The sequence below is a fragment of the Hemiscyllium ocellatum genome, chromosome 16 (assembly GCF_020745735.1).
Source record: "Hemiscyllium ocellatum isolate sHemOce1 chromosome 16, sHemOce1.pat.X.cur, whole genome shotgun sequence".
In the NCBI taxonomy this organism is placed as follows: Eukaryota; Metazoa; Chordata; class Chondrichthyes; order Orectolobiformes; family Hemiscylliidae; genus Hemiscyllium; species Hemiscyllium ocellatum.
In genome coordinates this window covers 23,563,961-23,587,092 of record NC_083416.1, presented here as the reverse complement: position 1 = coordinate 23,587,092, position 23,132 = coordinate 23,563,961, and the positions used below count along the sequence as shown (strand labels likewise).

Genomic DNA, 23,132 nt, shown 5'->3' with positions numbered 1-23,132 from the left:
GATTTTTCTTCATCGTTAGCCACTGGTGAAGTTCTGGAACACTGGAGAGTGGCTAATGTTGTTCCATTGTTTAAGAAAGGTAGCAAAGATAAGCCAGAGAATAGCTGGCCAGTGAGCCTACCATTGATGTTAGGCAAGTTATTGGAGAGGATACTGATGGGCAGGATCAACCAACAAAAATTATCTGGGTGTGAACATACAAAGCATGATTGGTAAGCGGATAGTACAAAATTTGGAGATATCGTTGATAGTGAGGAGGGTTATCAAAAATTAGAGGGATTTTTGATGCGATAGGAAAGTGGGTGGAGGATTGGCAAATGCAATTCAATACAGATAAGTGTGAGGTGTTGCACTTTGGAAAGTCAAACCAAGGTAGAACTTGTACAGTAAATGGTAGGAGTGTTGTGCAATAGAAGGGCCTTGGAGTGCAAGTACATAGTTCTTTGAAAGCAACAGGTAGACAGGGTGGTGAAGAATTCATTTAGCATGCTGGCTGCCATCAGTCAAGGCATTGAGTGCAGAAGTTGGGACGTTATGTTATAGTTGTATAAGCCGTTGATGAGGCCACACTTGAAGAATTTTGTTCAGTTTTGGTCACCTTGTGATACGAAAGACATTGTTAAACTGGAAAAGAGTACAAAGAAGATTTACATGAACATTACCAGGACTAGTAGGCCTGAGCTATAGGGAGAAGTTGGCCAGAATAGGACTTTATTTCCTTGGAACATAGGAGAATGAGGAGTGACCTTATTGAGGTGGATAAAATCATGAACATAGATAAGATGTATGCATATAGCCTTTTTCCCAAAGATGGAGTATTGCAAACTTGAAGGCATAGATTTAAGGTGAAAGAGAAAGATTTTAAGAAGGACTTGAGGGGCAACTTCACGCAGAGTGAAATATGGAATGGCCTGCCAGAGAAAGTGGTTGATGCAGGTACAATAGCAACATTTTAAAAAGCATTTGGATAGCTGCATGGTTGGGAAGACTTTCGAGGGATATGGACCAACCCAGGCAATAGGAACTAGCTGAGTGGTCAGCATGTACCAGTTTGGGCCAAAGGGCCGATTCCCACGCTGTATTATACTATAACTCTAAGATATTAAGGGATGTGGGCCAAAGGCATGTATATGCAGTTGGCCACAGATTTCGCTGATGAAACAGACTCAAGGGGCTAAATGGCTTATTCTTGTTCCTGTGTTTTCTCGTTTGGGAAAGTGTAGGACCAGAGAGCATAATCGAAATAAGGTCACTAAATTAGGACAGATGAGGAATTTCTTGAGGGTAGTGAATCTGTGTAATTCTTTTTTTCTCCTTTTTTTTATTTTAATAAACTACAGTTTACAAACAATTAACATTAATAGCTGTACACAGAGAAACAGCAATTTACAAGGGAGAGGAGCGGCAAAGTCAGATACACAAACCCCACCATTCAACTAGTTTTCGGGGAAATGAGGACAAGTCTTCAATTCCTCTGGATTTCTTAACCACAGAGGGCTGTTGAGGTTGGATATGCAAATATAATTGAGGTTGACGTATATTTTTAATCAGTAAAGAAACTGGGGATTGTGGGGCAAAGCTAGCTCAGTTGGCTGGACAACTTGTTTGCAATGCAGAGGGTCACTAATACCATAGGTTGACCTCCTGCACTGGCTGAGGTTACCATGAAGATTTCACTTTTTCAAACTCATTCTACACTTGAGCAGTGGTAGCTCTTAGTTAAATTCATCAATCGTCTCTCTTGTTTCATGAAAGCTGACCTTTAGTCCCCTCAAACTGTGATTTTACCTGTGGTTTGCTATGACTGACTTAAGAGTGACTGGAATTGGTTAGGACTGGAATTTAGAAGAATGAGGGAGATCTCTTAGAAATCTATAAAATTCTACAGGACTAACCAGGGTAAATGCAGGAAGGTTGCTTTTGATGATTGGGGAATCCAGAACCAGAGGTAACGGTCTGGTTAGCCACTGGTGAAATTCTGGGAGACTGGAGAGTGGCTAATGTTGTTCCATTGTTTAAGAAAGGTAGCAAAGACAAGCCAGGAACAGGTGGCCAGTGAGGCGACCATTGATGTTAGGCAAGTTGTTGGAGAGGATACTGATGGACAGGATCAACCAACATAAATGATCTGGATGTGAATGTAAAAAGCATGATTAGTAAGCAGATAGTACAAAGTACTGCCAGTACAGTGTAGGCCATTTAGGATTAAAATGAGACTCTTTTTGCACTGAGTGGTATGTTTGTGGAATTCTGATGTAATGAATTAATATGTAATTGTGCTAAGGTTTAATGAGCAGAAGATTAGGCAGAATGTAAAATAAAATGATTAACAGGGCGGGGAAAATTAAGGATATAAGAGGAAGCTAGCTAGAAATATAAGAACAGATAGTAAGAGTTTCTGTATTTTAAACAGAAAAGTTAACCAAGTGAGTGTTGATCTTAGAGAATCTGGGCAATTGATGGAAAATAAGGGCATTGCAGATGAATTGAGCAGGTATTTGATATTGGCACCAAGATGACTTATACTCAAGTACAGTGAAAGGTGTACTAAGTGACAATAAAAGCTAATTCTAATTCTATAGATGATACAAGTAACACCACCAAAATAACTGCATTGGGCAATAGAATGGATGGAGGGATTCAAGAAAATTCAAAAAAAGGTACGAAGCAAATTGTGGGTCGAGGGATTCTGGATCCTGATGGGTTTCATTCTAGATCTTTGAAAGTAGTGACTAGTGAGTTAGTTATGTGTTTTTAATTTTCCAAACTTGCAGGACATTGGCAAGCTGATATTGGAAATAATTTGTACAATATTACTCTTGTTATTTAAGGAAGGCATGAAATGTGTTGGGAACCATTCAGAGAGAGCTAAGGAAGCTAACACATGGATTTGGTGAGCTGTCTTATGAGGAGAGATTGGATAGGTTAGGCATTAAATTGATAATGTTTAGAAGAGCAAGAAGCAACCTGACTTGAAACATAAGATCCAGAGCGGATCATCATCCTAAAATCCTAATTCTAATTCTGTGAAGGATGGGTGTGGAAATGATGATCCCCCTTGTGGGAAAATCTAGATCTAGGAGTCCCTGCTTCAAAGTAGCTGATTGCTCATTAAAGATGGATATGAGGAGTAACCTTTTCCACACAGCTTCATAAATCATTGAAACCTGCTTCCTCAAAAGGTGGTGGAAGTAGAACTTTAATATTTTAAAGGCAGAGGTAGACTTTGGATAAATTAGGAGATGAAGCGTTATTGGATAAAAAACAAACGTGAATTAATCAGATTTGCTGTAATTTTAATGAATGACAGGATTAAGTTTGTGATGCTGAGTGGGCTACCCCTGCTCCTAACTCCTGTGTTCACGTTTGCATCTCTTTTCCATCCCCTCCTAGTTTTGAATTGTGTTTGTGGGAGTTTATAGACTGCCTGCCCTCAACTTTCGAAATATGTAGTTCAGTAATGATTTTTCACATGATTCAAATGGTTTCATTAGTAGTGCAAGAAGCAATTCATTTCATACAAAGAAAGGGTCAGATGCATGGTTTAAGATTCGTAATATTGATTGTAACGGTAGCCATTATATAAATTATTTGATTAACTACTATGTTTCTGCTAGTGCGGAAGAAATGTAGATATATTGGACAATCATAACTCTCAGCTGCTGTACCTTATCCATCAGAGCTATAAAAGAGGAAACTTCTTGCCCTTTGGGTTCCGGAAAGGTCTGTTACTTGAATATTTATAATTTTGCATAAAATATTTATTGCATTAGAAAATTAGGCAATCATATTGCTTATATTTCTGGGAGTGGACTTTGGATGCTTTAGTGTGAGATTTTTCTTTTTTGATTTGAAGATAAAGGTATTTTGAGAATAAGGTAAATCATTAGAAATAGTTTAAGGAGTTGCTTATTCCTTAGCTGGAAATATTTGATGCTGATTGATGCCCAAATTTGCATGAGTAAGTTTGTCTTTTTTTGAAGGGGAGTATTATTTTTGGTTCCTTTCTGTTTTTCAATTGGTTCAGCAGAATGTAGAGCAGTATTAGAATGAAGTAAACTAGAGGCTGCTATTTGAAATAACACAACATCTGTGTCAGTTTAGGGTCCCTGAGCCTCAAACAAGTTGTCTCCCCACCACCAAACTTCCTGGAAATACCTGCATGCCAGTTTTTGATTTATTCACTCCTCATACTTGGGCATTGCTAGCTGGCCAGGATTTATTGCCCTTCCCTCTTAATCCTTGAGTTGGTGGTTGCTTCTTGTCCTGCTGCTTCGGTCCATGGGCTGTCGGTAAATCATAGTGCTATTAGGAAAAGAAGTCCAGGATTTTGACCAGTGATAGTGAAGGAACATGATACATTTCCAAGCCAATATGTTAAGTGGCTTGGAGGGGAGCTTGCAGGTAGTGGTGTTACCACATATCTGGTCCCTTGTCCTTCTGGATGGAAGTGGTTACCGGTATGGAAGATGCAGTCTAAGGATCTGTAGCTTGTAGGTAGTACACGCTGATGTCACTGAGGTTTAGTGGTAGAGGAAGTTGATGCTTGTGGATGATATAGCAATCAAGTGGGATGCTTTGTCCTGGATGCTGTCAAACTTGTGTTTTCGGAGCTGTATGCATCCAGGCAAGCAAGTATTATTCATCACAGTCCTGTCTCATGGCTTGCAATCTTCATGCATGCCAGGTATGACTACAACCAGCAAAGAATTTTCCCCCAATTGCCATTGATTCCAGCTTTGTTAGGGCTCCTTGATGCCACATTCTCTCAAATATGACCTTGCTATCAAGTGCTGTCACTCACCTCACCGCATCTCATTCTAGAGGTACTTTGTCCAGGTTTGGACTGAGGCTGTAATGAGTTGAGTAGCTGAGTGGCCCTGGCAGAACCTAAACTGAACATGGTTATTGCTGAGGAGCTGCTGCTTGATAGAACTTGGACACCTTTCATCACTTTACTGATGATCGAGAGTAGATTGGGACAGTTAAGTGACAGGATTGGATTTGTCCATGCCAGGACTTAACCTGGGCAATTTTTCACATTGTCAGCTAGGTCCCAGTGTTGCAGCTGGACTGGAAGAGCATGGCTAGGGGCACTGCAAATTCTGGGTCAAATGTCTTCCATGCTGTTGTTGGAATTATGTCAGGGTCAATGGCCTTTGCAGTATCCAGTGTATGTCATGTGAAATGAATTGAATTTGCTAAAGACTGGCATCTATGGTTGCAGGGACCACTGGAGGAGGATGAGATGGATCATCCACTCAGACCAAATAACTGAAGATTTCTTTGAATGCATATGTACACCATATCTTGCTTTCGATCTCAAATATTCATGTTTATGTAACTATATCATCTGACTTTGGGACAGCACAGTGACTCAATGGTTAAGACCACAAGACATAGGAGTGGAAGTAAGGCCATTCGGCCCATCGAGTCCACACCGCCATTCAATCATGGCTGATGGGCATTTCAACTCCACTTACCAGCGTTCTCCCCGTAGCCCTTAGATTCTTGTTGTCTCGAATTATCAATCTCTGCCTTGAAGACATTTGGCGTCCCGGCCTCCACTGCACCCTGTGGCAATGAATTCTGCAGGCCCACCACTCTCTGGCTGAAGAAATGTCTCCGCATTTCTGTTCTGAATTGACCCCCTCTAATTCTAAGGCTGTGTCCACGGGTCCTAGTCTCCTCGCCTAATGGAAACAATTTCCTAGCGTCCACCCTTTCCAAGCCATGTATTATCTTGTATGTCTTTATTAAGTCTTCCCTTCATCTTCTAAACTCCAATGAATACAATCCCAGGATCCTCAGCCGTTCCTCATATGTTAGACCTACCATTCCAGGGATCATCCGTGTGAATCTCCGCTGGACACGTTCCAGTGCCAGTATGTCCTTCCTGAGGTGTGGGGGCCAAAACTGGACACAGTACTCCAAATGGGGCCTAACCAGAGCTTTATGAAGTCTCAGGAACATGGTGCTTTTATATTCCAACCCTCTTGAGTTTAGTGACAACATTGCATTTGCTTTCTTAATCACGGACTCAACCTGCGTGTTTACCTTTAGAGAATCCTCGACTAGCACTCCCAGATCCCTTTTGTACTTTGGCTTTATGAATTTTCTCACCATTTAGAAAGTAGTCCATGCTTGTATTCTTTTTTCCAAAGTGCAAGACCTCGCATTTGCTCACGTTGAATTCCATCAGCCATTTCCTGGACCACTCTCCCAAACTGTCTAGATCCTTCTGTAGCCTCCCCACTTCCTCAGTACTACCTGCCTGTCCACCTAACTTTGTATCATCTGCAAACTTCGCTAGAATGCTCCCAGTCCCTTCATCCAAATCATTAATATATAATGCAAACAGCTGTGGCGCCTACACTGAACCCTGCGGGACACCGCTCGTCACCGGCTGCCATTCCGAAAAAGAACCTTTTATCCCAACTCTGTCAGACAGCCAATCCTCAATCCATCCCAGTAGCTCACGTCGAACACAATGGGCCCTCACCTTGCTCAGCAGTCTCCCGTGTGGCACCTTATCAAAGGCCTTTTGAAAGTCTAGATAGACCACATCCACTGGGTTTCCCTGGTCTAACCTACTTGTCACCTCTTCAAAGAATTCCAACAGGTTTGTCAGGCATGACCTCTCCTTACTAAATCCATGTTGACTTGTTCTAATCCGACTCTGCTCTTCCAAGAATTTAGAAACCTCATCCTTAACGATGGATTCTAGAATTTTACCAACAACCGAGGTTAGGCTAATTGGCCTATAATTTTCCATCTTTTGTCTTGATCCTTTCTTGAACAAGGGGGTTACGACAGCAATCATCCGGGACCTTTCCTGATTCCAGTGACTCTTGAAACATCTCAACCAATGCCTCCGCTATTTCCTCGGCCACCTCTCTCCGAACTCTAGGGTGTATCCCATCGGAGCCAGGAGATTTATCAATTTTAAGACTTCTTAACTTTTCTAGCACTATCTCTTTTGTAATGGCAACCATACTCAACTCAGCCCCCTGACTCCCTTTAATTGTTGGGATATTACTCATGTCTTCCACTGTGAAAACTGACGCGAAGTACTTGTTAAGTTCTCCTGCTACTTCCTTATCTCCCATCACTAGGCTTCCTGCATCAGTTTGAAGTGGCCCAATGTCTACTTTTGCCTGTCGTTTGTTTCTTATGTATTGAAAGAAACTTTTACTAGCATTTCTAATATTACTGGAGGAAAAAGTGAGGTCTGCAGATGATGGAGATCAGAGCTGAAAATGTGTTGCTGGTTAAAGCGCAGCAGGTCAGGCAGCATCCAAGGAACAGGAAATTCGACGTTTTGGGCATAAGCCCTTCATCAGGAAGGCTTATGCCCGAAACGTCGAATTTCCTGTTCCTTGGATGCTGCCTGACCTGCTGCGCTTTAACCAGCAACGCATTTTCAGTTTCTAATATTACTGGCTAGCCTACCTTCATATTTGATCCTCTTTGTTATCCTCTGTTTGTTTTTGTAGCCTTCTCAATCTTCTGATTTCCCACTGCTCTTGGCCACTTTATAGGATCTCTCTTTTTCTTAAATACATTTCCTGACTTCCTTTGTCAGCCATGGTTGTCTAATCCCTCCCCGGATAATCTTTCTTTTGGGGATGAACCTCTGTACAGTGTCCTCAATTATAGCCACAAACTCCTGCCATTTTTGTTCTACTGTCTTCCCCGCTAGCCTCTGCTTCCAGTCTATTTTTGTCAGTTCCCCACTCATGTCCTCATAATTACCTTTTATTTAACTGTAACACCATTACATCCGATTTTGCCTTTTCTCTTTCAAACTCCAGACTGAACTCTACCATATTATGATCACTACTTCCTAAGGGTTCCCTTACTTTAAGTTCTTTTATAGAGTCTGGTTCATTACAAAGCACTAGGTCCAGAATAGCCTGCTCCCTTGTGGGCTCCATGACAAGCTGTTCCAAAAAGCCATCCTGTAAGCATTCCATGAATTCCCTTTCTTTGGATCCACTAGCAACATTATTTACCCAGTCCACCTGCATATTGAAGTCTCCCATGATCAATGTGACCTTGCCTTTCTGACATGCCTTCTCTATTTCCCAGTACATGTTGCGTCCCTGGTCCTGACCACTGTTAGGAGGTCTGTACACAACTCCAATTATGGTTTTTTTGCCTTTGTGGTTCCTCAATTCCACCCACACAGACTCCACATCATCCGACATCTATGTCATTCAGTGCCATAGATTTAATTTTGTTCTTAACTAACAAGGCACCCCCACCCCCTCTGCCACCTCCCTGTCTTTTCGATAAGTTGAAAATCCTTGGAGGTTTACCTGCCAGTCCTGACCCCCTGTAACCAAGTCTCTGTGATGCCTACTACATCCTAATCATTCACTATGATCTGTGTCATTAGTTCATCTGCTTTGTTATGAATGCTACGAGCATTCAGGTAAAGTGCCTTAATGCTAACTTTCTTATCATTAGAGATATTGGAAGTCATATGATGTCCTAAGTTATCCTTGCTTTTTTCTGCATTCCCAGTCTGCCTCAATTTTAAATCCGCCTGGACACATGCTATCCTGCTGCTTATCTTTCCAATTAACGCCATACTCCCTGTCGCTTTCACTCTTTTCCCCCCCCCCCCCCCCCAACTCAGAAGTTTAAAGTCCTACTGACCACCCTATTTATCCTCTTCGCTAGAACATTGGTACCTGATCGGTTCAGGTGGAGACCGTCCCAACGATACAGATCCCACCTGTTCCAAAATTGATGCCAATGCCCCATGAAGTGGAATCGCTCTTTCCCACACCAATCCCTTAGCCACGTGTTTACTTGCCTAATTTTCTTGTCCCTATGACAATTGGCATGTGGCTCGGGCAATAATCCGGAGTTTATGACCCTTGAGGACCTGTGCTTCAATTTCCTGCCTAGTGCTTCGTAATCCCCAAACAGGTCCTCCACCCTAGTCTTGCCTATGTTGTTAGTATCAACATGGACCACAACAACTGGATCCTCCCCCTCCCACTCCAATATCCTTTCAAGCCGGTCGGAGATGTCCCGCACCCTGGCACCGGGCAGGCAACACACCATGCGAGACTCCTGATCCGGCTTGCAAAGGATACTATCTGTCCCCCTAATTATAGAATCCCCTATAACCACTACTTATCTATTAGCTCCCCCCTCTTGAATGGCCTTCTGCACCATGGTGCCTTAGTCAGTTGGCTCATCCTGTCCAGAGCCCTTTTCCTCATCCGAACAGGGAGCAAGAATCTCATACCTGTTGGACAAGGTGAAGGGCTGAGGCTCCTCCACTCCTGAACTCAGGTTCCCCTACCTGCCTCACTTACAGTCACACTCTGATGTGCCTGATCACTAGCTGAATGTGAATTACTTAATCCCCCCGGTGTGACTGCCTCCTGAAACAAAGCGTCCAGGTAACTCCCCCCTCCCGGATGTGCCGCAGTGTTTGAAGTTCAGATTCCAGATCAACTCTGATCCGGAGTTCTTCCAGCAACCAACACTTGCTGCAGATGTGGTCACTGCCATTCACAATGGGATCAGCCAGCTCCCACATCATACAGCTACAGCACATCACCTGCCCAGCCATCTCTGCTTAGTTAATTAATTACTTTAGTTACTTTGTACAAGTTTGAGTACAACTTTCTGATACCTCTCTGCTATATTGTCTTTACCTAAAAAAGAATTAATATATATACAAACACAAAAACAAAGTAAATTTTTAACCAGTCACTGGTAAAGAAGTAGAAAATCCTTACCTTTTTAAAAAAAAGTGTAGTTAAGGAGGTTAGAGGAGGAGGGTGGGTGGGAGATACTACAGGTGATTTCTATGTCACTGTTTTCCTTCCCGGCTGCCCCTCTGGTAGCTGTCACTTCCCCTGCTGCTCCCGCTCTTTCTGTGAAGAGAGAGAGGAAAAAAAAACACCGCTGCCCGCTACAGGTAAGTAATTTTAAAACAAACTGTCCTACCTCAGCTGTAGTCTTCCGGGTTCACTTTTACTCAGCCGCTGCTCCCTGCGCCATGGACTCTGGTTCGATTCCAGCCTTGCGTGACTCTCTGTGGAGTTTGTACATTCTCCCCGTGTGTGTGTGGGTTTCCTTCGGGTGCTCTGGTTTCATCCTACAGTCCAAAAAGGTGCAGGTAAGTTAATTTGCTGTGTTCAGGGATATGTAGATTCAGTGCATTAGTCAGTGGTAAATATAGGGTAGGGAAATGGGTCTGGGTGGTTTACTCTTTGGAGGGTCAGTGTGGACTTGTTGGCTGAAGGGCCTATTTCCACACTGTAGAGATTCTCTGATTCTTGATTCAACTGCATTTAAATAAAAACTTACAGCTGTATGAGAAACAAACTTCCTCATAAGATGCATTAATAGGATTTCTGCCAGCAGCTTAATACACAAAACAAAAAATAGCTCAGTTTAAATTGAATTTTGTCAGCTCGATGTCAGCTTTGAAGGCAGTATGAGTAGAAGTCTGAATCTGTTAGCAAATGGAAAGAAACACAAAACTGCTACAAACTATAAATCCTAGTGCTTAATTGCTGTAATTTGTACTGTTCAGAATTAAAAACAGAACTGTAATTTTCCAAGTCTCACAAGAGGAAACAGGTGCAGATGTCCTGAATTTGTTCACTGCTTGCTTCGCCCTGTATTGTAGCAACACTGTAATCCATGTCGTGCAAGGTTACTGAAGACCACTGCATGTCTGCTGTGTAATGTCTGCAGATGCTTCAGCTGTAAATTTTCCAGACCTTAACTCAGAATAAATACTGTTATATAATAAGAAGTGGGGTTAATGAATATTAATGACTCAATCTATTACTATAATGTAATATAATTGTGTGCTAAAATTAGTTTGATTATATTGCCAATTTCCAGTGCTTTTAACTTGAAACTTTTAATTTGAAAAGCTGACCAGGACAAGTAAATTACCTAAATGGGGTTTGGTTACCTCGGTTGGCTGCATGACTGATTTGCGATGCAAAATGATACTGATAATAAACGTTCAATTCCCAAATTGGCTGAAGTTACCACTTAGGATCTCTTCTCAACCCCTCCCCTTGCCTAAGGCATGGGGACGCTTGGGTTAAACTATCACTGATAGGACAATGGCAACTTTTACCTGACTGAAAGTGGAAAAATTCAGTAGCATTTTCAGAACAAGACCAATAAAAAGTAATGATTTTTCACCCAAAATAAGATGTATTATATATTTTAACATAAATTGTAACATTGCATGTTTAACCGCCTAACCTGTGCAAAAGAACTGCAATTAATTCAGTTTTATTAGACAGGAAACACTGATTACCACTGCTTTGTGTTTGATGCGAAAGAGCTTTTCAGCAATAAATGTAACATTCAGAAATGAAAACTAAAATGCCAGATAGCATTAACTGACACCAGTATTGTTTATTTTGGTTTCCCTTGATTATTAGTTTGGAATACTTCTAAATGTATGAACAAAGTAAAGAGTTTCAGTATTTATTGCTCAATGTGACAAATATAATTGGTCAGTCTCTGCCCATAGATGACCGAGCCAAGTATCAGCTGACAATAATTTACGTAATCTTCACTGAGGGGTCAGTTTTTAGTTTAAATCTATAATTTGTAACATAAGAATTTCTAAATGTATTTCACATCTTTCAAAATTGCTCACCCTCCAACATTGTAAATTTAATGTGTGTGTTCCCATCGATAAGTATGTCTTTAACTTTAGCCATAGTTTTACCAGTAAGCTGCAGTGAGATTTTTATTAGAATTTGATTATAAATTATTCTTATTCAATTTGTGGCATTTCATTTGTCAGTTAGATGATATAGATAGTTATTATTGCTGTCTAATTATAACAAGGGAATTGGGCCCACCAACAGATCTGTTCTCAATTAAAGGCAGTTTCACTATTCAAGTAGATCGGTAGATATCCAATTACCATCCTAACAGTTCTTTGACATTTTTGTATCCTTCGCAAAGCAAGTGTTGCTTTTGTCAGTTTAATTTTTACAGATGTAAGTAATTGAAGGTGCCCATGAAATGTAAAATAAAGAATTTCTTGTCACTTTTAAGACACTCATTTTTAAGGCTTCTTGTCTCACGTTGTAGATACTATGGTTTTAAGAGGTGTATTTTGTCTCTTTATTTTTGGAGAAGTTTTAAGGCAGAGTAAACAATTTGTGAGGCCTTGGGTGTTTGTTTTAAAGTTGGGACAATAGAAGCAGCCTGAATGGACAGGGTCAAGCTCCCACCGAATCAGGATTTTTAGTTTTCAGTAGTAGCAGTTGCTGGGTCTTGAGGCAGGGTTTGGAAGCTATAGTACATCTTTGTTACTCTGTCACATTGAGTTTTCTCCTGGACTGGAGAATTGCCTATGAGATAATCTGAACTTGCCTTTTGCTAAGGGTGTGTGTATGCGATGTTGTTATATTGGAATAGTCACTATTAAGTAACAAAATAATCTAGTATTTTGTTCAGTTTTCCAATAGAGTTGAGTTATTCCAATTTCTTTGTGTTTTGCTTCAAATCTGATAGTTTGATCAGTCGAATTGCATCTGGAACACTTGCTTTTAAAATACAGAAATGTTAGGGTGTAAGTTATCTTCTCAATATATTTGGAGGGTGATTGGTCCGGTCCATAAAACTTGGAAGCTCAGAGTTTATATACCTTCTGGATCGCAGGTTGGAATTATGGACAGTACAGCATGTATTTTTATTTCACAATGTTTTCTTGTTGCAATGTGGCAGCTAAATTTAAAATGTGTTGAGCATTTGATGGTTCAGTGCCTAAATGTTTTTGCAAACATCTCTTATCCTTCCCCTGTGTGAATTCCCCCTGCTTTTCATTCTTGCATACTACCCACGAAGAACAAAACTCAACAGTTCACCCTTAAGATTGTAGCATTATATACTTTTGGCAATATCCTGTCATGCAATGGTTCTTTAGCACTAACTTATAGATGAATTAAAACTAAACAGTCGATATATATGAGATATATAAAGGTCTTAGAAGCACTTATTTGAGAGACGCATTGAGTCTGACCTTCATCCTCTGCATGAAGCAAAAGATGAGAGGACCATTTCAGAACTGTTCAATACACATCTCAATTAACACGAACTAATAACTTCCTTGTGGATTATATTACATCTTAGCAGGACAGTTATGATATTGAATCTTAAATCTATTTTACAGATGAGGGGCTGTTATGGTTCTCTGGCATATTCTCACTGGAAAAAGTTGAGGGTGGGGGGGGATTCTAAAAGGTCTGTAATGTAAACCATGAAATATAATTTCACCTTTGGTTTGATTTATTACTGTTACGTCTACCAAGGTATAGTGAAAAGTGTTGTCTTATGTGCTTTACAGACAGATTGTACAATAGAAATGCATCAGGGTAATACTGCAGGATAGAGAAAGTAGAACTACAGGGCACTGCTTGAATTTGGAAGTTATATTCAAAAGTATCTGAAAATAGTCAGTATTTTATCGATTTGAATAGATTCTTGGTGACAGCTGTTTGTCAATAAAGTGCATATTAGAGCTTAAAAATGTGTTGCTGGAAAAATGCCGCAGGTCAGGCAGCATCAAAGGAACAGGTGAATCGACGTTTCGGGCATAACCCTTCAGGAATGAGGAGGGTGTGCCAAGCAGGCTAAGATAAAAGGTAGGGAGGAGGGACTTGGGAGAGGGGCATTGGGAATACGATAGGTGGAAGGAGATTAAGGTGAGGGTGATAGGCCAGTGAGGGGGTGGGGGCGGAGAGGTCGGGAAGAAGATTGCAGGTCAAGAAGGCAGTGCTTGGGACTGAGATAAGGTGAGGGAAGGGGAAATGAGAAAGCTGGAGAAATCTGCATTCACCCCTTATGGTTGGAGGGTTCCTAGGTGGAAGATGAGCTCTTCCTCCAGGCGTCGTGTTGCCATGGTCTGGCGATGGAGGAGGCCAAGGCATGTCCTTGGCGGAGTAGGAGGGGGAGTTAGTGTTCAGCCACGGAACCTCCAGATACATCGTATCATCCTTCGTCATTTCTGCCACCTCCAAATAGACCCCACCACCAAGGATATATTTCCCTCCCCACCCCTATCAGCATTCCGGAAAGACTATTCCCTCTGCGATTCCCTCGTCAGATCCACACCCCCCAACAACCCAACCTCCACTCTCAGCCCCTTGCCCTGCAACCGCAAGGAATGCAAAACTTGCGCCCTTACTTCCCTCCAAGGCCCCAAGGGATCCTTCCATATCCGTCAAAAATTCACAAATGCACATCCACATATCATTTACTGCATCCACTGCTCTCGATGTGGCCTCCTATACATTGGGGAGACAGGCCGCCTACTTGCGGAATGTTTCAGAGAACACCTCTGGGCCACCCGCACCAACCAACCCAACCCAACCGCCCCGTGGCTGAACACTTTAACTCCCCCTCCCCCTCCACCAAGGACATGCAGGTCCTATGGCCTCCTCCATCGCCAGACCATGGCGCCTCATCTTCCGCCGAGGAATCCTCCAACCATAAGGGATGAATGCAGATTTCTCCCCTTCCTCGTTATACCCCCCCAACCTCTTCTCAGTCCCAACCCTCAGACTCAGCACCGCCTCTTGACCTGCAATCATCTTCCCGACCTCTTCGCCCCCACCCCCTCTCCGGTCTATCACCCTCACCTTATCCTCCTCCTACCTATTGTATTCCCAATGCCCCTCCCCCAAGTCCCTCCTCCTACCTTTTATTTTAGCCTGCTTGGAACACCCTCCCCATCCCTGAAGAAGGGATTATGCCCGAAACATCGATTCTCTTGTTCCTTTGCTGCCTGACCCGCGTTTTTCCAGCAACACATTCTTAAGCTCTGATCTGCAGTACTTACTTTCTCCGAAGTGCATATTAGGAAGATTTTAGGACAATACCAGTGAAGTCGAAATGTGAAAACAAGGGTTTTCCTGATAATCTGAATCTGTGAAAATGTTTAATTATTCTGACTAGATTAGTTTACTTAGTGTGGAAACAGGCCCTTCGGCCCAACAAGTCCACACCGACCCGCCAAAGCGCAACCCGCCCAGACCCATTCCCCTTCATTTACCCCTTCACCTAACACTCTGTCAACTCACATAACCTGCACATTTTTAGACTGTGGGAGGAAACTGGAGCACCCGAAGGAAACCCACACAGACACTGGGAGAACATGCAACTCCATATAGTCAGTTGACTGAGGCAGGAATTGAACCTGGGTCTCTGGCGTTGTGAGGTAGCAGTGCTAACCACTGTGCCGGCTGTTAGTTTCATAAGACTGTTACAATGGAATTGTTGACTATCAGGATAGTAGAAGGGAAATTGGGTAGTTACTCATTTTTTTAAACCTAGCAATTTTTGTGATCTTATGTAACAAAGCTCAACAAACTAACCCTTCCCTGTGTGAACTGAGATTTATATCAGGCACAGTCAGAAAGCGAAGATGGTTGCATCTGTGAAAACATAGCAATCAAGTTTTGTCATTATCGTCTATCTTCTACCCATGACTACTTTCTAGGCATGCAAGTAATTTAAAGTTTCCATTAACCTGAAGTCGGTTTTGTTTTGAGCTATGACTTTGATAGCACCATAACATTTCACTTTCCAAATTAAAATGGCTTAAAAATGTTTGTTGGAATTCTGGGAGTTTAACTATTTTTGTCTCTTGCATAGTGTCCAGACTCCAGCTGTAAGCAAGACTTATTAGCCTATTTGCAACGCATTGCCTTGTATTGTCATCAGTTGAACATCTGCAGCAAAGTAAAGGCAGAAGTCCAAAACCTGGGCGGAGAGCTCATTGTATCTGGGGTAAGTAGACAAATAAGTGCATTTGTGTCAATTTTCAGCCAGTCCTCAAATTAATTAATACAATTTGTAACCCCCAAAAGATTGAGCATAAATTATCCTGATGGTTACACTGTGACTTCAACTACTGCACTATTATACTCGAGTGATGGTAAACCAATAGGAGAAAATCTCATTTACATGTTGGGGAATGTGTAGGTAATGATTATTTATCGCAGACCATAAGGAAATCTTGTGCCTGTGGTGTGATAAAACTATGGTCTTTTTTTTTGCTTTCTAAGTAGGGAAAGATCTAATCACTTTATTTAACCTTCAGCAGGACAGGAAAATGGACAGAATCCCATTGTGAAGCAAACCACTGCCTATTTTGAGGTTGACATTATCGATGTATTTTACTGCACAGTCCCAGTACTGGGTGCTGATCTATTCAGAGGCCTACTGTGTCTTGGAAATTTCTAGCCTTAGAAAATAAGTTGTGGTGTTTTCTTTGTAGCTAGCCAGAAATCTCCAGAAAATGCTGAGACTTAACACAGCCTGGTTTTTCCATTTTTTTCGGGGGAGTTCTGCTCATGTGACAATTGGAGTTAGTGGGATTAAGAGACTTTAAAGCTCTTGTGTCTTCTATGTTTATTTAAAAATGGTGTCTAGGGTATTTATAAAATTCAACATATGGCCTTAAATGTTTTATTGTTAGGTGTATTAATATTAGATTGAAGAAGGGAAGATACTGTGCCTTTTCATAATCCATAGTTAAGTTCTTCCTTTTAAAAAAAAGCTTTGTCCTCCATAAATACACATTACCATTGAATATAGCAAGTCTATATAGTTGTTTATTTTAAAATTAGAAAGTTGAGCTTAGTTCATTCTTGAGAATGAATGTCAGATATATGATTTTATAATGTTAGATGATTTTATACATGCTAGGTAATTTTGAACAATGTTGTTTGATCCTGTACCCATCGGAGAATTAGGTGATCTGTATATTGGGTGTTATAATTTTCTTTTCCTCTACTGTACCAGAACTGGGATGAGGGAAGTGTGAGAATACATAACTATCTAGAACCTTTTAGAAAGTGTAAAAAGGTGACTGTAGGCTGAAGTACCTTGGTCATTAAGTAGTCTCCTAACTGCTGGGCTCGAATGAAGGTTGACCACTTACTGCATTGCTGTCAGGTTAAACCAAGATATTTGGGAAAACGATTGAGCAAAAATCAATTTTCAATAAAGCTTAAAAGAGCTGTAAAATGATTGTGCACAATTAACACATGCTCAGTATCGTAGTATAAGACATAGAAGTGGAAGTAACGCCATTCGGCCCATTGAGTCCACTCCACAACTATATCGGCCTCTATGCTGTTGCATCTTTTAAGACACAGTTTAAAATTATCACTGTGAACAAAAAGTGCCTTGAAACTTTTTATGGTACTGGTGCTGTGCAAGTAAATGTTATATCTATTGAACACCATGTTCTTCAGATTTATATTTAACTCTGAAAAATGGCCTTTACATTTTTAACACTGTTATAATTTTGGTATATTTCTTATGTTGGGCATGTTTCTTCATAAGAAATTAGAGCTCATGTAATCAGCTGCATTAGATAAATTAATCTATTCCATATTTCAAATGTCCATTGTATTGCAAAAGTTGAAAAATGTGTTGGGCATATAATTTGAATGCTCCATACACACTGCTTGATGTCTCACATAATTGCACATCTCTACCTCTAACCTGCTTTGACAGATATCAATAATGAACAACTCTTGTAAAGTGTACTTGCCTCGGTTCCATCTCTGGTTCTGCTATATCATGCTGATAATGCCGTTATCTGGTAACATCTTTAATTCCATTATCCACTTAGAGTGTTACCTCTATCGTTTATGCATTTCTTTTGTTTCAGAATAAAATCCTGTTTCAGGATTGTTTTTAAAGTATTTTTATAATGTATTCTTCTTAGTACTGCACATCATTTGTAGTTTTCAGAAGGATGGGTGACCTACTGTATCCCAGTGCTACTCTAAAATTGAACACTTAGACACTCCAACTGGGCTTAAATTTTTAAAAAAAATCATTTTTTTTCCTTTGAATAGGCAAGTGCTTTAACGTTGTAAACTACCTCTCAGATGAAATACAGCATTGTCTCTAGATACCATCTATGACATCTGACTGGGGTAGTTTAATAACGTACTCCATCAAGGTAATTCAACAATACTTGTTGATCCTTACTGTTTACACTGTTCTTGTATTTACTGTTCTTGTATTAACTGTAGGTTAACAGAACATTTTAGTACTTATGCTCAAGAATTTGTCTTTCACTCCTTTCCAGGTGGATAGTGCAATGTCTTTAATCCAAGCTGCAAAGAACTTGATGAATGCTGTTGTGCAAACTGTGAAAGCCTCCTACGTGGCATCCACTAAGTATCAGAAATCTCTGGGTATGGCATCTTTGAACATGCCTGCTGTCTCCTGGAAGATGAGGGCTCCAGAGAAGAAACCCTTGGTAAAGAGGGAGAAAAATGATGATATTCACAAAGTTAAAAGAGCATCACAGAAAAAGCATGTCTCACCAGTGCAGGCTCTCAGTGAATTCAAGGCAATGGATAGCATTTAAAAACATTCCAACGCATGGTCAAAGTATATTTTGAATGGTTTCCAAAATTCCTTTGCTCCACTCAACTTTTAAAAGTAACATGTAAGCTTTTAATATACATATACAAATATGGATCATAGTAAATTGCAGATTGTTTTTTTCATAATGTTAAATAAAGTTAGTCTCCATTCTGTAATGGGTGTGGAAAGTTGAAATGCAATGTAGGATTAGGTCAAATTCAAGCTTGTTTGATACTCTGGTAATGGACTGACAATAATACTGCTTCAATACTGCAAAATAATCAAAAATAGTCTTTTGAGTGATGTGCAGATTTACTGATGTTCAATTTTAAGCCCCAGAATTCTTAAAAATGAATGAAATTGCCAGCTCTTCTACAGTGAAGAACTGCAATAACTGTTTTAAATCATTTTGCACAAGCAACCACATTTGTATGGTGATGAAAACATTTAAACCATTAAACGCATGTAGAGGTTACCATTGGTTTAACTGTTGCTTAGAATGTTCCTATGGTTCACAATTTTGATTTCAACCCATTTGTATTATTCTAACTTTCCTCCTCTCTCCCTCTTCCCAAACAAAAAAGAACATTTGCCCACTTTCGTTTTCTCTTTCTCAAATTATTTACACATCCCGTGATCGGTAACCTGCTCCCTAAATAGCCAAACTAGTATTGTGCTATGCAATCATGCTATGTATCAAGGTACAATGTCATGGGTATGATAATCATTGGAAGACAATCCTAATTAGTAACTGTAGTGATATACTGTACCACACTTAAGGACTTTTTAAAATGTTTTTTTCACGATTTGAATAATAGAAGTATAAATTTACCTCTGTATTGGCTATAATTCTCAAATAAAGTTGCTGTTTTGACAGACCTTGCAGCTTTTGGCGTTGTAAAATTACAGCTCTCCTCTTGCAGTCAACCAAGTTTTTTTTCATTTCTGTATAATTGCAGTATAAAATAGAGGTTGCTTGTTTTCTGCAGCCCTGGGCAAAGCTCGAAACATTACAACATGTCAGGAGATATTTGAAGTATATATTTTTTTAATTCCAGTTAGGTAGTTCCATGTATTTTTAGGGTAGGTGAAATTCCTACTGTAGGCTGTAATTATGATGAAATGTACCAGTGTACATTTATTGAGACTTGTACACTTGGCAATAGTATTGTATAATTTGAATGATTGATTCAAAGGTTAGCTTTTAAAAAAAAATACAGGATAAAGACAGTGCTGAAAATACTTGGGACTGGCAGCATCCATGGAGAAAAAGAATTGATGTTTTCGGGTTACTTTCTAGCAGAGTTTCATTAGGAGTGATGGGTATACTTTGATTTCTATATAATCTTGTTTTATATTTGAATGAGTTTTTAACTAATTTATTATTTCAAAGGTAAGATTTCAGACACTATATTGTTCATTTTTTAAAAAGTGGAATTTTCTTGTGATACTGAGTGCTAATCATTCCTTTAGTCCAAAGATCTATCATAAACATGAGACCATTAATTGTTTAACTATGCTGCATCTTCAGCATGCTATTATGAAAGTTGTATGACCTGGTCGCATCTACTGACTGTCATTACAGAATATAGGCATTCGTGGATATACCACAGACAACAGCATAACGTGTTTGATTTTCTAGTATATTTTAATTTGCCAAAATGCAATAAACGCATAGCTTAACTTGAAAGTAGTCCCGGTTACTAAAAAACAGAAGAACAGTCAATACAGTGAGCCAGTGTTATCATTGTCTCACTTGAAATGCGATCCACCAATCACACTACCTAGGGAAAATTTAACTGGAAGAAAGAACCTTGGGGAGATTCTTCTCTGATCCCAATTGTTATTTAATAAAATTCCAGGATACAGTGACTGGGTTCAAATCTATGAAATATGTATCTATTGATTCTGGTGTTACTTGCCTGAAATTAGAGAAATTAATGCAGGTTAGTGTGGTTTTGATTCTTCTGGCACTGAGAATAATGGGAGCTACATTGTTGGAATGACCTGCAGCTGAACTGGGACCGGTTTTCTGGTGAATAGACTGGTGGGGATGGCTTTAAATAGTTCAGCTGAGGGAAGATATATTAAGGAAAGCCAACTGAGCAATAGAAAGAGCAGCAGTTTGGGTAATGATTACCTGAGTGTGACAGGAAAGCTGAAACACAGTGATCTGCATTTTCAGTGACATGGGAGTGGATTTAAGCCCTTCAAACCCCTCTAGCCTGTTCAGCCACTTTGGATCATCACTGATCATCTACCTCCACACCATAATCCTTCACTCTTCCTATATCCCTTGATGTTATTAATCAGAAAGTTATCAATCTCTGTCTTTGTCCTCCTTAATGATTGAGCTTGCATAGCTGTCCAAGGAAGAAAATTCCAAAGATTCACCATCTCTAAAACAAGTTCCTCCTCGTCTCAATCTTAAATTTATTGATTTTTTTTACACTATTCCCCTGGTTCTCGACCGTACAACCAAAGGAAACAAACTTATTGATCTACCCTCTATTCTTCAAAGAATTTTGTTTCTCTGACAGCATCTCTTATTCTTCTAAACGCTAGAGAATTTGCCTTCTGTAGCAGATATATCCTTCCTTTGGTCAGGGATCAGAATTGCATAATATGGAAGAGGGATGTTGAGGTTGAGGTTCAAGTCCATAGGTCCCAAAAGTGGTAACGTATGTTAAGGTGTTTTCAAAAAGGCATGCAGCTTGCTTACCTTCAGTCAGGGCATTGAATAAAAAAGTTGGTGAGTCATGCTGCAACTGTAAGACTTTGGTCAGGCCAAAGTACTGAGAGCAATTCTGGCTGCTGCATAATAGAAAGGGTGTGTTGAGGCCTTGTAGACAGTGCAGAAGAGTTTGCCAGGATGTTGCCTAAATTGGGAGTGTATTAGCTGTAAAGAGAGATTTGTCAAACTTGGATTGTTTTCACAAGACTGTTAGAAGCTGAGGGGCATGGATAGGGTGATAGAATATAAAATCGAGGGGCATGGACCGGGTGAATAGTCAAGAGCCTTTTTTCCGAGGTGGAAATGGCGAATATTGGGTGGGGGAATGTAGGTTTAAGGTGAGAGGAGAAATTATTTTCAGAAGATGGTAGGTGCCTGAAATGGGCTGCCAAACAAGGTAGTTGAAATGGATATATTTCGGACAGAAACAAATAAGCAAAGAATAGAGGGATACAGACCATGTGCGGGCAGATGAGATTAGAATAACATCATGGTCGGCATAGACATAGTGAGCCAAAGGGCCAGTTCCTGTGCTTTACAGTTCCATGTTCTGTACATCACTCTCCAATTTTCTATTCAAATGGAGTGGTAATTCTTTATTCCTGTACTCAAGTTCTCTTAAGGTGACTCTTGAATTGTTTTAGAACTTTAAAGACCCGACTTATGAATGTTTCCTACAACCAGATGCTCATCGTTGTCCTGAATTGTGCTCTGGTTTGCAAATCGATTCCAGAATTTAATTTGTTTGCAACATAAGGAATGCCTGTATGTGGTGTAAGGCCATAGGTCAGCTATGATCCCACTGAATTTAGTGGGATCATAGCTGACCTATGGTATAACACCACATACAGGTATTCCTCATGTTGCAAACAAATAGGCTCAAAGGGCTAAGTGGCTTACTCCTGTTCTGATAAATTTGCTCAGGCCCCATAGCCCTTGCTGTATCCAATGCCTCCAATGATTTCTTGATATCAAATAGAATTAATGGAGTTGGCTAAAGACTAACATCTGTGGTGCTGAAGAAAGGAGAAATTACTACTGGCTGACAATGGTTTCAAATGCTTCAAGTTTTATTTTTGCACATGAAGTTGGGGATATTTGTTGGGATTCTTTGTCTAAAAATCCACCATGATTTATGACTGGTTGTGGAGGCCTCCAGAGTTCAGATCTGATCTATTTGTGGTGGGATTACTTTGCTCTTTCTTTGCTGCTTCCAGTACTTGACATGTATCTAGTCTTGTGTTGTAGTAGGTTGATACCTCATTTGTAGGTCTGCCCTGTGCTGCACCTGGCATGCTTCCTAGCCAGGGTTGATTTCTATTCTCTGCCCCACCCCAACCCAATTTAATGGTAACAATGAAATGCAGATATGCTGGATCATGCTGTTGTAGATTATAGAACATAGAAAAATACAGCGCAGTACAGGCCCTTCGGCCCTCGATGTTGCGCCGACCAAAGTCTACCTAACCTACACTAGCTCAATAACCTCCGTATGCTTATCCAAAGCCCGCTTAAATGACCATAAAGAGGGAGAGTTCACCACTGCTACTGGCAGGGCATTCCACGAACACTCAACCCGCTGAGTAAAGAATCTACCCCTAACATCTGTCCTATACCTACCACCCCTTAATTTAAAACTGTGTCCCCTAGTAACAGCTGACTCCATTAACAGAAAAAGGTTCTCAGTGTCTACCCTATCTAAACCCCTAATCATCTTGTACACCTCTATCAAATCTCCCCTAAACCTTCTTTTCTCCAATGAGAACAGCCCCAAGTGCCTCAGCCTTTCCTCATACGATCTTCCTATCATGCCAGGCAACATCCTGGTAAACCTCCTCTGCACTCGTTCCAATGCCTCCACATCATTCCTATAGTATGGCGACCAAAACTGCACACAGTACTCCAGATGAGGTCGCACCAGAGTCTTATACAACTGCAACATGACCTCAGGACTCTGGAACTCAATTCCTCTACCAATAAAGCCCAG

The 23,132-nt window shown here is 40.5% G+C and overlaps 1 protein-coding gene across 1 annotated transcript in view; it reads left to right on the top strand.

The window, feature by feature from the left end:
* Window positions 1-19,290, top strand: part of ctnna1 (catenin (cadherin-associated protein), alpha 1) — a 159,610-nt gene extending 140,320 nt beyond the window's left edge. Inside the window, exons 17-18 of the mRNA XM_060837081.1 lie at window positions 15,673-15,807; window positions 18,128-19,290. Of these exons, the coding sequence (XP_060693064.1) occupies window positions 15,673-15,807; window positions 18,128-18,412 (420 nt within the window). The 3' untranslated portion in view covers window positions 18,413-19,290. The remainder of the gene's footprint in view (window positions 1-15,672; window positions 15,808-18,127) is intronic.
* Window positions 19,291-23,132: the final 3,842 nt, after the last annotated feature.